This window comes from Paramormyrops kingsleyae, chromosome 5, assembly GCF_048594095.1.
Source record: "Paramormyrops kingsleyae isolate MSU_618 chromosome 5, PKINGS_0.4, whole genome shotgun sequence".
Classification (NCBI taxonomy): Eukaryota; Metazoa; Chordata; class Actinopteri; order Osteoglossiformes; family Mormyridae; genus Paramormyrops; species Paramormyrops kingsleyae.
The window spans coordinates 30,647,991-30,662,760 of record NC_132801.1 but is presented as its reverse complement, the minus strand read 5'-3'; the positions used below and the strand labels follow the sequence as shown (position 1 = coordinate 30,662,760).

General features: G+C 45.6%; 1 protein-coding gene across 7 annotated transcripts in view; it reads right to left on the bottom strand.

The window, feature by feature from the left end:
• Nucleotides 1–14,770, bottom strand: part of sdk1b (sidekick cell adhesion molecule 1b) — a 302,231-nt gene that overhangs the window by 42,387 nt on the left and 245,074 nt on the right. For all 7 annotated transcript variants that reach the window (XM_023814919.2, XM_023814921.2, XM_072712548.1 and 4 more), the window contains 6 exons: nucleotides 13,442–13,557; nucleotides 12,068–12,263; nucleotides 10,956–11,054; nucleotides 8,709–8,900; nucleotides 7,806–7,927; nucleotides 4,792–4,901 (listed from right to left, as the gene is read on the bottom strand). In XM_023814919.2, coding sequence (XP_023670687.2) covers nucleotides 4,792–4,901; nucleotides 7,806–7,927; nucleotides 8,709–8,900; nucleotides 10,956–11,054; nucleotides 12,068–12,263; nucleotides 13,442–13,557 — 835 coding nt within the window. The remainder of the gene's footprint in view (nucleotides 1–4,791; nucleotides 4,902–7,805; nucleotides 7,928–8,708; nucleotides 8,901–10,955; nucleotides 11,055–12,067; nucleotides 12,264–13,441; nucleotides 13,558–14,770) is intronic.

Genomic DNA, 14,770 nt, shown 5'->3' with positions numbered 1-14,770 from the left:
TGCTCAGGGACACTGCTCAGCAGCAATGCTCAGCAACATGGATCAGCGACATGGCTCAGCGGCACTGCTCAGGGACACTGCTCAGCGGCATTGCTCAGCGACATGGCTCAGCGGCACTGCTCAGGGACACTGCTCAGCGGCATTACTCAGCAACATGGATCAGCGACATGGCTCAGTGGCACTGCTCAGGGACACTGCTCAGCGGCATTGCTCAGCGACACGGATCAGCAGCATAGCTCAGCCACAAGGCTCAGCGACCTCCGACGCGCGAGCGCTGCAGCCTGTGACCGCGCGATGTGACATCAGCCCGTCCCGCTCAGGGCCCATCCTGTTCAGCCCCTCCTGACAGACATCCCTCCCCTGTAGTAGCTGGGCACAGTGTACCGACTCCCCGCCGCTCTACAGCAGTGCCTCTTAAGCGCCCATGACAAGCTGCAGGCTGCCAGCGGGGGGGGGGGGGGGGGCGCACCATGGGACCCGCCGCGCATACAGAGCCGTCTTCCCAGCCTGGGCCCAGGAGCGGCTGCTACACAAACGTGTCCCGGACGGCCCAGTCCAACTGGGAGCCATGATGAATAAATGGACACAGGAAAGCAGAGGGTCCAATTACGACTTGGGAAAAACCATGATTCCCTTCTAGGCGACGCCGCTGAGGACACAAAGCAGGAGAAGTGCATGGAGTCTCACCATTAAAAGCTACCGACCTGGAAAATGTACTCTAGACGAACCACGGACGAAAAACCTCATCTAATAATTTATATTATGTAAATAATATCATTATAAAAGACAGATGTGAGCCAGCTGCTTCACTTCCATAATTCATCTAATTTATTTAAGTCTGAGGCCACCTGGACCTAAAGTCAGCTAATGAAATAAATGCAGGGACGGGCTTGTTTGGCTGAGGGGGTCCGTTAGCGCAGGGGTCAGGGGTCACGCCTAAAGGACCACCCCTCCTCCAATCAGGTGCTTCAAATCAGACCGACAGCTTTAAAGATTCCCATCACTTTTCAGAAGGTAAATTCGGGTGATCGTCCTTCCTACAGTGTGTTTTGCCGCAGTTATTAATGCCTTTGTGCAACTGGGTGGAGGAGGGGAAATGGGGGGGGGGGATAGCAGCCAGATGGCGGGCAACCGCATAAACAGCTACCTGAGACTAACATTAAACCTTGGTAATCTCACTGAAGAGGCAGTAGAAGGTGACAATGTAAGCTTGGGATGAATGTGATACCAACTTTGTAATCGCGAGGACGGTTATTTTGTATTACTACTGTAAGCATCTCCAGTATTGCAAAGGCAGTCAGACTGAGCAGTTTCTACATTAAATGTGTTAATTGCCAGGCAGATTCAAAAAATGAATCTGATGGCTCCGATCGCAGAAAGGCATCCACCAGGGCAGAATTTACCGTTTAGGTGGGGACATAAGAGGGGCCATAATTCATAAGGAGGGGCTAACTTTATCATTAGCCAATGATATGTTTTGAATTCACGAGTGACAGCAGGAGGAGGAACTCTGGGGGCCAATCAGCTTTCAGCTGGGACTTGTGCCCCTGTGGCCCCGCCCTTGCACACGCCCCCTGGACTGAATCACCTCAGACGCTGCTAATAATAAAATAATAATAATAATAATGAATGCACAAACAAAAAAATAAACCATTTAGTGCTACATAGGTGATGAAATCAAGCAGCACTGACAACCTCGAATACCTGATCACCTCGACAGCATATGAAATAGCAACTTCTGTCTGGGCTGCAATGTTACATAAAAAGACAACATTTGCTCCCTATTAAACTGCACATCTTTGGTATTTTATCTTCTTTTCACAGCTTCTCATTTAATTAAAAGCGTTCCCAATGTTTCATGTACATCATCCATTTAATGAAGCAGTTCAAGTTAAAAACACATTTAATAGCCATGTAAGCTATATATATTTTTTAATTAAAAGGTGTATTAATCACAGTAGTAAGATTATATTATAAACTGGAAAATTAAGATACATTTACTAGTGTGATACAGAACCAGCCTTTTTGCTTTAGGTTTAAAAATAATCAACTTGTCAGAAGTTCAATATCATGCAGCATGCAAAAAAAAATAACATTTGCTCCATTTAAACAGCTGATGGATCATTGCAACCAAACAGTTTTGCATCAGTGTGTAAGCTGTCACAGAAGAGAGATGTGCTCATTTGAATTTTTTGACGTGTGTGATGGTATTGTGTTTGCTCTCATTGTATTGATATGGCCTAATGTCACCATGAATCATGCTTCAGGTTAGAATCCATGAAAACAAACGTTCTTGCATTATTTTGACATCACAGAACAAGCACTTACGATTAATAACCTGCATTCAATACAGTAGTGTGTGATATATGTACCCAACACTGACCTGTACTGAGTGAACGGTCAGTAAGGTAACGTGTGGAATATGTACCCAACACTGACCTGTACTGAGTGAACGGTCAGTAAGGTAACGTGTGATATATATACCCAACACTGACCTGTACTGAGTGAACGGTCAGTAAGGTAACGTGTGATATATATACCCAACACTGACCTGTACTGAGTGAACGGTCAGTAAGGTAACGTGTGGAATATGTACCCAACACTGACCTGTACTGAGTGAACGGTCAGTAAGGTAACGTGTGGAATATGTACCCAACACTGACCTGTACTGAGTGAACGGTCAGTAAGGTAACGTGTGGAATATGTACCCAACACTGACCTGTACTGAGTGAACGGTCAGTAAGGTAACATGTGGAATATGTACCCAACACTGACCTGTACTGAGTGAACGGTCAGTAAGGTAACGTGTGGAATATGTACCCAACACTGACCTGTACTGAGTGAACGGTCAGTACAGTAACATGTGAAATATGTACCCAACACTGACCTGTACTGAGTGAACGGTCAGTAAGGTAACGTGTGGAATATGTACCCAACACTGACCTGTACTGAGTGAACGGTCAGTACAGTAACATGTGAAATATATACCCAACACTGACCTGTACTGAGTGAACGGTCAGTACAGTAACATGTGAAATATGTACCCAACACTGACCTGTACTGAGTGAACGGTCAGTAAGGTAACGTGTGGAATATGTACCCAACACTAACCTGTACTGAGTGAACAGTCAGTAAGGTAACGTGTGGAATATGTACCCAACACTGACCTGTACTGAGTGAACGGTCAGTACAGTAACATGTGGAATATGTACCCAACACTGACCTGTACTGAGTGAACGGTCAGTAAGGTAACGTGTGGAATATGTACCCAACACTAACCTGTACTGAGTGAACGGTCAGTAAGGTAACATGTGGAATATGTACCCAACACTGACCTGTACTGAGTGAACGGTCAGTAAGGTAACGTGTGGAATATGTACCCAACACTGACCTGTACTGAGTGAACGGTCAGTAAGGTAACGTGTGGAATATGTACCCAACACTGACCTGTACTGAGTGAACGGTCAGTAAGGTAACGTGTGAAATATGTACCCAACACTGACCTGTACTGAGTGAACGGTCAGTAAGGTAACGTGTGGAATATGTACCCAACACTGACCTGTACTGAGTGAACGGTCAGTAAGGTAACGTGTGGAATATGTACCCAACACTAACCTGTACTGAGTGAACGGTCAGTAAGGTAACGTGTGGAATATGTACCCAACACTGACCTGTACTGAGTGAACGGTCAGTAAGGTAACGTGTGGAATATGTACCCAACACTTACCTGTACTGAGTGAACGGTCAGTAAGGTAACGTGTGAAATATGTACCCAACACTGACCTGTACTGAGTGAACGGTCAGTAAGGTAACGTGTGGAATATGTACCCAACACTGACCTGTACTGAGTGAACGGTCAGTACAGTAACATGTGAAATATGTACCCAACACTGACCTGTACTGAGTGAACGGTCAGTAAGGTAACGTGTGGAATATGTACCCAACACTAACCTGTACTGAGTGAACGGTCAGTAAGGTAACGTGTGGAATATGTACCCAACACTGACCTGTACTGAGTGAACGGTCAGTACAGTAACATGTGGAATATGTACCCAACACTGACCTGTACTGAGTGAACGGTCAGTAAGGTAACGTGTGGAATATGTACCCAACACTAACCTGTACTGAGTGAACGGTCAGTAAGGTAACGTGTGGAATATGTACCCAACACTGACCTGTACTGAGTGAACGGTCAGTAAGGTAACGTGTGGAATATGTACCCAACACTGACCTGTACTGAGTGAACGGTCAGTAAGGTAACGTGTGGAATATGTACCCAACACTGACCTGTACTGAGTGAACGGTCAGTAAGGTAACATGTGGAATATGTACCCAACACTGACCTGTACTGAGTGAACGGTCAGTAAGGTAACGTGTGGAATATGTACCCAACACTGACCTGTACTGAGTGAACGGTCAGTAAGGTAACGTGTGGAATATGTACCCAACACTGACCTGTACTGAGTGAACGGTCAGTAAGGTAACGTGTGGAATATGTACCCAACACTGACCTGTACTGAGTGAACGGTCAGTACAGTAACATGTGAAATATGTACCCAACACTAACCTGTACTGAGTGAACGGTCAGTAAGGTAACGTGTGAAATATGTACCCAACACTGACCTGTACTGAGTGAACGGTCAGTAAGGTAACGTGTGAAATATGTACCCAACACTGACCTGTACTGAGTGAACGGTCAGTACAGTAACATGTGAAATATGTACCCAACACTGACCTGTACTGAGTGAACGGTCAGTAAGGTAACGTGTGGAATATGTACCCAATACTGACCTGTACTGAGTGAATGGAGCCAGGTTGGGAATCTCCAGCACCTGGGCATCTGGCTCGTTCTCTTTCTCATAGAGCACCTTCCACTCCTCATCATCACCGATGCTGCCCACCTGTGTGAGAGAAGGTCCTCGGGTCATGCTAGCTAAGCTATCAGCTAGGGCCCCTGGAAAAACACCTGGGCCTTCCTCATCTCAGGGAAATGAACGGTTAATGGTTAGTTACATCGGCAAGAAATTAGTGTTTATGCTCATGTCAGCCCCTGTTCCAGCTACTTAGGACGGGATACCTCACTTTGGGCAGGCATAAGGGAGGCATAGTACTGATACCACATTGTAGGAGGGGACTATGTTCCCAAATTGGACAGTACAGTAACTGTAACTAACTTTACCGCCATAAAATTCAGTCACTGATGGCAGGAGCGTGTTAGCAATATGCTAATGGCAAAGGAAAACTTGAGTTAACTTCATTAAAAATAGACACAGTTCCCGCAGAAATACACAGCTCCTTATAAGAAATATGCCACAAATCCTGGAGCGTAGCACTTCATCTACTCATGGGAACTCCATCCAGCTCTGCTAAGAGTGGGGGTCCTCCTCAGGTGCCCGAGAAAACCCTAAAAACACCCAGATGGGTCAACTCGAGTAGGAACTTCACAAAGCCTTTGTGACAATATGACGCTTTTCCACTGGCATACAGGAAACAAGCCGTACCCGAGCCGTACCACAAAGAGAGAGTAGTTACAGCGCGGTTCCAGCTTGCTTCGGTTCTCCACTGCAGAAAGATTGGCTTGGTAAAGCCCTACCGGGTTTGGAGAGCAACAGAGACCACTGAAAGATATGCTTTTTTTTTTACTGGTCACATGGTATACATGTTGTGCTGATTTCTGCTAGCAAGTCTGTGAGAATCACCGTTGTATAACATGAAATACTAATTAGCATTAGCTTGCATACATTTCCATTACGAATCAATTCCATATAGCTGTTCTATAGTACTTTTTTTAGTAGCAGGTTGCAGATTTTCAAGTTCTGAGTTACTGGCAATGCATCAATACATCACAATGTGCAAAGCTACTGATAATGAATAATATACAGAATATGCCCTTTTTTCCTTCATAGAATCCATGCAAATTCATGTAGAACACCGATATTGGCATGCATTTTGGCCAATCAGATGGTGGTGACGTATCCAGCTTACGTTAGTCACGCATTCGTCCAGCTAGTAAGCCATGTTAGTGCAAATACAGGTCGCGTGTAGCTCACATAATGTACCATGGAAAACCTACGGCCTGGTTCTTGGTGGCAGTGGCAAAGCGCCAAGAGTTTTAGACACTTTGTCTGCTACCCATGAACAGGCAGGAGGTGGGAGGCATCTCTGATTAACAGATGAAAAGCATATTAATGGACCCATACAGGAGGCTAAGAGATCCATCACCGAACAAATTGCTTCTTCCAACAATCCACACTGTTGGCTGTTATTACCGGCAACAGCTGGAGTCTTCATGTCCCAGCTTGGTCAAAAATATGACTTAAAAGACAATATCATATGCTGGGAGCACTAGCCAGCTTCAATTGTAATCTTGTGCTGAAGTCAACATGACTAAGACTGGAGATGAAGGCTTCCGGATGGCATGGGCAGTTCTGGGGCCATTCCCAGCCACCTTGAACAGGACTTTCTGAGCCTTCCCTAGGCTGCGCTGAGATTTGGCTAGTGCATTTTGCAGGGATTGAAGGCATATAAATGATGGATGAATCTTATTGTGCAGTATGAACAGAAAATTGGAAGTCTAATGAAGCTTGCACTGAAAACACCTGAAACAGCAATGGAAGCTGGGTAAACCAGCAAGGTGAAGTCTTCATACCCTCGAGGAATCTCAAGGCTTTGAAAAGGTTGCATTTTTGTTTTTTTTATGTTTCAGAGACTTCACGCATATTAGAGGAACAGCATAATTCCTCTAATACTGGAGATGAAGACATGCATCTACAGCAGATAAGGTATAGAAGTCTCACTGCTTTTTCTGAGCTCTGCATCAGACATGCTTTAATACTGTTGGGAAATACAACAGGGCATTTGCTTTTTACTGCACATTCAGCTTATCTGTGACATTTTATTGAGGATTATACATCTTTTTCATGTTTATAAAACACCGATTCCACAGAGGTTTTTTATCTATTGTGCCTATGTGGCTGGCTCATCCTGCCTTAATCTATTAAAATCACCAATCATACTTATGGATCCTGAGTTCTGGATCTATTCATTAAATTGAGAAACATTAGGGCTCCAAAGCCAAACAGAAAAAATATGGCAAACACCGAGTTATTTATCTAGAAATAAGGACGATGCTGAAATGATGATGTATTTCAACCTGAAATTACAGCGATTTAAGCATATTCATTTCATACAATTCAGGAACAGAATTCCAGATTACCGTAATTTCGAGCAATTTTCCCCCTGACAACAAAGGCAGCATGAGCGAAAAATAAAATTATCTTGTTGCTAACATGTATACCTACTGCTATAAAACAGGCTGCATTTCAGTTAATTTCAGCACTGGTACTTATTTTTCATTCCATCTGTGTGTCTCGTAGAAATCTCAACGGGAATATTTCAAAATGCGGTTGCTGAGTTAATTCAGCCCTGACAGATAATTAAAGGTATTGCTGGTAAGGAAGGTAAGGAAAACGTGCTGTGTGTATCAGGTGGGTGAGAGGCCACCATGGGAGCGACGTGTAGTAAACGCTGCATGGCGGAAGGAGAGTCTTCGCAAAGTGCAAGGCCTCCGCATCCGTCCTGATTTGATCCGTTACTATAAGGCCAGAAGTGTTCCAAGCTGTACCATAATGTAAAATGTCAAGCAACTCAGTGAAAAGTATTATGGGATTGAAATAAATAAAGCATGTGGACACACCACGGCAAGGCAAACAACTGCGGCGAAACAAGCCTTCCCTGCGATTTTCCTGTCTCACGATATGGATTATGAGAGAGAGTGGGAAATCATATTGAATCTCTTTACTAACCTGGCCCTCAACAATCCACTTGGAGATAGAGGTTTTCCCATCGTCGCCTGCTCGGAACTTCAGAGTGGCAGAACGAGGGCTTATGTTGGAGATAACGATGTTCGACGGTGGTCCAGGAAGTTCTGTATTTAGGAAGACACACATAGGGAATGGCATTTTGAAGCCAGCAGTAATTCTTAAAGGGACAAGCAGCATCCTAAGAAGTATTACACTCCAGAAAGACATCCGGCCACCTGTTATTATACGTCTATAAGTACGCGATCACACAACACTCCTTTCAGAGCTGACTGCTTAATTATTGTTTATCACTATGAGGCAGCAGCTAAGCGAATCGGAATCAGGACACACCTGCTAGCCTTACATCTCCCCGAAGGTCCGCGGCCCCCGCCGTCTCTCACACCCCTCACAATTTACAGTGTATCACCCATGGCTGCGGCCTGGCATTTATCCACAGAGACGCATCCATCATTTCACACTGACAAACAGTGTGCCTCCGAGCTGCTTAAAATGAATGCTAGTCCTCCACAGTGACTTTTGATTCATGGCCAGGCAGAAACAGGAACTTATCATCTCCCATAAAGACAATGGCAGCTTAAAAGATCATTATTCATATTTATGCTGATCCGGGCGCAAAGCTGGGGCTTGCCGTGTGCCGAACACGGCCCGACTCGCAGGCAGGGTGGTACGGAGGGCGGGTTTTGGGATAAATAGGGCTTGGGCTTTTGGTAAACAAGGGGCAGGCCAGATCTAAGGAATCGCTTGTGTCTATCGATTTAGTTTTAGCGGGAAATGCCACAGAATTCGCAGACGTTGGACTATCATTCAACGAAGACCTTTGTGCTAAAATAATGTCCCGGGCTTGTCAAAGGGGGGGTCATGTGGCAGGGAGAAAGAGAGGCTCACCTGGGGGAACTCCTGAGGAGATGGTGGAGGACGTGATGGTGCCCGTGCCGGCGTTGGTCACGGCTGCCACCTCCAGGGTGTACGTGGTGAGCGAGGTCAGGCCCGTCACCTTGTACTCGTGCGTGCTGTTCTGCAGGCCGCGCGTCTCCCGAGACGAGTTCTTCCCCGGCACCTCCCAGGATACCACATACCCTGCATCACAGGAGCAGGTCACAGGCGGAGTGCGGCCGGGGAGCGTGCGCAAACACCAGTATGAGCACAGGTACATTGGAGCGCATCTCTTCTTGGAGTCCAGGCGCAGAGGCAGCCGGTGGACCAGCAGCTTTGGAGCAACCTGTGATCAGGGCAATGGAGGGGCAAGGATCCCCTGGCAGATTCTGGGTGCCCAGAATAAGCCTTTCAATACGTGCCTGAGGTAGCATTATGCTTTGGGGGGGGGGGGTGGATTTCTAGATATGCCCCTGTATGAGTCTATGCTGCTGAGGATGGGATTAAAACCAGTAACCTTCCACTCACAGACACAGAAGCCCAACCCAATGAGCCACGCATGCTTCCACTAAATATGAAGGCACTGGGTGAAAACAGCCTTTTCATGACCCAGGCACAGCCAAGAGCCGAGAACTGATGGAAAACGAGACATCTATACAAAATGCATCCGTCTGTTTAATTCCCGCTACAGAAATATCGATCCAATTAACATCTTCGGCCTGCGGATGTTGATGCGGAAATCCCAGCCGTAAAATAAAAAAGATAAACGATCGACGGAGGTGCCTGCCTTCAAAACGCAGACGGTCGCCCATATTTCACCTAAGAGTCTATAGAGTTAGCAAGTCAAGTTGACGTTTTCGGCAAGGTGGTGTCTCAGCATGGGCGGAGGTTGAGGGACAGAGTGCTGGACGGACCCGGGAAGGCGCGGTCGGTGCCACGCGGCCCGTGTAGCTGCTCCTGGGTCCAGAGCGTCAAACAGAGACTAATAGCTGGCAGGGGTGCTGTATAATTTGCTCTTTATCAGGACTCCATTCCCTTTTCGTCAGCAGTGTTTCCAATCGCACACTGTCCTTTCGCATCGGGACCCTCATACATCAAAGTTTGCACCGAGAGACCCGGCGAGAAGCTGGCAAGTCCAACATCCAAGGGGGGGGGGGGGGGGTTGGGGGGTGAGGTGTGGGAGGGGGGACATGGTGGGCCGAGCTCCGAAGAATTGGAGCGGCAAAAAATGATTTTAATTTAATCTACATTCATTCTTACACGCCTCTTCCCGCTGTGGCTCACTGATTCCTCATGAGCGTGGGGGCTGCACTCCACCCAGCTTGACAACACATGTCTACAACTCTGTCACCTTCCACGGGCCGTGCAGGACATGCATGGTATGCAGGGTATGATCCCCCACAGCTGAGGAGTCTGATAATCTGGCACCTATAGACAAATGCCTGTTTAGGTCCGTCCGTTATAAATACCGTGACCCCAAAGTGACAACTGCATTTCTCCCAGTTCCCTGCCATACGGCCCACATTTTCGCTCCCTCGGATGGTCTCCAAGGACCAGATTGAGAAACACTGCACTAGGTAACAGCGTCGCCGCGACAACCCAATGAAGCATTAAACACACGCGTGCCCATTAGAGGCTACGCTACCCGGGAACGCCCGATAAATTAAAATGGAACGCCTTTCGAAACACTGACACGTCCTCTCGCTAATGCAATGACAAGCTCGATGCTGACAGATGGGCCCGGGATTCAAAAACACGCACCTGTGTACGGCCGGCTCCGTGCAGGGGCTGGCCGGAAATCAGCCACCGAATAGCTAAGAGATATTTCTGCCGAAATGCACCCATGGAGGAGAAAGGCAGGCTAAGAAGATGGATGACTGATGATTAAAAGCTCATGCTACCCTGTTCATGGTACTGTAAAACACATTTTCCTTCTTAGCAGGCCTTCTATTCCGCCTAACACAGAAACAAACATATGCAGTGTACTTTGTTATATGTGTAGTTGTGGCTCAGTGGGTTAGGATTCTGCCCCTGTGATAAGAAGGTTGTCAGTTCAAATCCCATGGTCAGCACAGTGATGTCACCATTGGACAAGGTCTTTAGATAAAGGTGTCTGCTACATATGTAAAATGTACTAAGCATGTCTATCATGTGGGTTTCTATGGAGTGCATCTCTCCGTGACACAGATGAAGAGGGCACACCCGAGGTCACTGGCCATGGGAAGGAGGCGGGTCCAACCAGGAGACTGTGAGTCTCACCTGTAATGATACCGTTTCTGTCCACAGGCTCCTGCCAACTGACCCGCAGGGAGGTATCCAGAATCTCTGTGAAGCTCAGGTGACCAACTGGACCAGGCTCTACATCACAAAAATATAATAATCATCAATAAATCCCTTATGTTTCTATATACACAAAGTCATCCAAAATGTAGAGTAAGCATTTCCTCTAATTCTATATAGAGGGCCTTAAAATGCTAGTGTTTCCTTAAAGAAAGGCGTAGTCCTGATACGAAAAATAGCCAAGTACACAATGTCATTATAAGTGCACAATGTTTTTGGGGCTGTTCTGTCTTACCAAAACAACAAATCCATTACAGAGATAATTAGATACATATATATGCTGCACACATATAAGTGCATACAGTTCTTTGAACGTGTATGAAGCAAATCCGTCAATGGCAGAATTTAACAGCCACTATAAAGAGTAAATTCACATCTCCCATCAAGTTCAGCAGCTGTAAGAGGATTATCCTTTAATCAAATGAGCCATGTGATTTATAAAGGGAGACACAGGCAAAATAAAGCATTATCAGATTCAGAGAGATACTCCTGTTCCCAATCCTACTTTATGCCATTCTAAACCTCCGATAAGATACTTTTAGAGAATAATGTAAATACAGCATTCTTTGTTCTGAATATTTTGATCTTTAAAATGTACTGAAAATTAAGCTCTTTGAACAAAAAAAACCAAAGTCACACAGCATAATGAGGTATAAAGGACGAGTGAACAGCTATAAAACATCAAATGTGTTTCACGTGCATGGCAAGCAAAGGAAAACTGATGCTAATGAGCTTTTTTTTTTAGATTACTAGATTTTTTAGATTTTTTTTAGATTACTAGGTTTCACCAAGTCTAATGGTGTTATTTTATCTAGTAGTGCGTTATTCCCAGATGTGCTGCTCAAATTTGTTCACCGTTTGTACATCTGTTACAAAAAGTTGCCAAGCCCCCCAAATAACGGCCAACAAAGCTTAGAGCGACACGACAGAGACATAAGCCTCCCCCAGGCACCTCGAAGGCACCAGAGGTGACCTCGGCTCTGCACGTTCACCAAGACCGGAAGCGAATATGGCGAGTGGCTGGAACTCACTGTCCTCGTGCGTCTGCACCAGCTGGGGGGGGCTGCTGGGGCCGTCCCCGGGGGTGGTAAAGCAAAGCACCGACGTCATGTACCGGGTGAACTTCTTCAGGTCGGTGATGTAGCCCAGGTGACGGGCGCCGTGGAAGTCTGGGGTGATCGTCACCACAGTAACAACTTCTGGTGACTGTTCTGGCCAAGCCAAGAGCTGGAAAGAATACGAGGCAAATTTTTAAGGCAAAAGCTTAGGCATTAAGACAGAATCTTGGGGTGAGAAAATATGTATATTGCTCACATAGTCTACAGAAAGAGTGGCAGAGTGGATTTGAATCCCACCTGACTAAGCGGGTAGAGTTTACACACTGTACCCCTGCAGTCCAAAACCATGCATGCGTCTCTAACTTGCCCACTGTGTGTGTATGTATCCTAAGCCCCCCAGCCTGGGATATTCTCCCCTCTTCACCGTGACCCTGACCAGGATAAACGCTTGGAAGGCGGATATATTGCTCAACGATCTGTACCTTAATAGCACATAATGACAATGGCAGACATTTCACAGTGCAATCTACTCCACTGTACTGCCCAGAGAACATCTTCTCTCTGACAAAAGCATGCATAAAACAGCAAACATCAAGAGGATAACTCCAGGCACAACATGGAGATGTGCTTTTCATTATATCATGAGTTTATAATGTCATCCTGAATGGCTTCAATTGTAGCATCCATACTATACTTCACTAATTTATACAACTGCAAACGTTCTTCACTGTCAACAGTACACATAGCTAAAGAAATACAAGTAACTTAATGCATCAAATGTTCATAGACAGAAAGGAAATATAAAACAACTTTAGCCAAGAGTAAAATATGACTCGTTTTTTCCATGCAGTTAATGTGGTGGGACTCACAAGGAAGCTTCAATTTTGTCTTGAAGGCCACAATACTTCATGTGTCAAGGTTTCCAAGGTTACGGGCAGCTCGTCCGCCTAACATGAGTGAAGCTAACTCTCTGTTAGAGTTAAATTGAATGCTCCGAAGCCAGGACTCCAGTCTAAAGCTCTTTTACCTTTTTTTTATTCTTATCACATCTAGAAGGTTTCTGACCAGGGAAGCATTTGGGTGTCTCTAAGGAATACAGGTGTCACAAAACCGCCTTGCATGCTTTATTTAATTGTCCATCAAATGTTTTTTTTTCTTATTTTGTGAGCTACGGCTACAGTGGCTGGGGGCGCTGGGGGTAACAGATAGGATCCACGCTCTCCTGCCAGGGGGGAGAAGGCCTGACCTCAGGAGGTTCTGACACAAACAGGTCAGTCACCCTGAAGAGCGATTTCCACTGAAATCTCACTGGCAACATCGGCTGTACAGCACGTGTCTCAAACGCACCTTATAGCCTTGATTGATTCCATTAATAAACTGCTGGGGGGGAGGATTCCATGTGAACTTGACAGTGGTGGAGTTCAGAGCCTCGGCCTCGACGTCCTGGGGGGGCGCTGTTGGCACTGCAAATAAACGGATGGATGTGAATGCGAGACTCTGACACCTGCAGTATATTATACACACCCTCAGTTTCAATACATGTCACTTCATCCCTGCTTACTGGGGACAGCTGACATCGGTGAGTAGTTACACCAACACCCAGCCTGACACTCTCCCTCAGACATCCACTATAACCAAAGTCATATCAATCTTTTTATTTTGGTTTCAAGTACAGAAGAACCAAAAAGTTCCTCACTCAAAGAAGAGTTTCACGCAGCAAAGAAAGACATTGAGTCTGTAGTGAGATGCTCCTGACAGAGAACATGAAAACGACGTGACAGCAAATCAGATTGAGGCCACCAGCATCTTTCACGTGAACCTGACTGACTCAACAGCAATCAGGAAGTTAACGAGTTCTAATGGTTGCGGCCCGGTTTAAACAGCGTGACGCCTGGATCAGATCTCCTTCTGTGCCCTCACCTGAGAAGTTGTTCTTCAGTGGATTACTGAAGATACACGTTATCTATGTGTACCCGAGTGGCGTGTAAGGTAGGAAGTGCCCATGAAAGAGTTACCACAGAGGATTAGGATTTACCACAGAAGACCCTTAGTGTGACACGTCTGGTCATAACTATGCAATTCTGCAACACAATAAAAGCTATTAGAAAGTAAACATGTAGTTACACTAAGAACTCAATGATACATTCAATACATTCTCCAGCGTGTGTGAAATATGTACTTTGAAGGTTGAGTCAGTGCATTATAGTGCAAATTATAATTCTGAAAAAATTTTTCTTTATGGTTCAACATGACGTGCGATTTGGACTTATTTCCACCTAGAGCAGCTACTTAATCTTCTTATCCGCTTAATTTGTAAAAGGTAGTGAAAGTGCTCTTGAGTCATGTGGACGGTGAGGCAAAATGCACCGCAAATTTACCTCAGTGTGAAAGCGGGCCCACAAGCTTCAGAGAGAAACTTCAATAACACTGGAGACATCCCTGCCGTCTTGGTTTTGAAATGTAACATTTCCCTGCTTATTTTAAAGGGAATGGCCAGAGGAAACAGAATATCAGCTTGTAGCACAACAAGCAGTGAATTGACTGACCACAACCCATAATATCTTAATCAGCTGTGAAATTCAGAATGAGTTTTGGCTATAAACAAACCAGACGAAGTCCAAAAACTAGCCCAATGACTGCATGAGCTGCACAGATAATATTTCCATAAAGACTGTA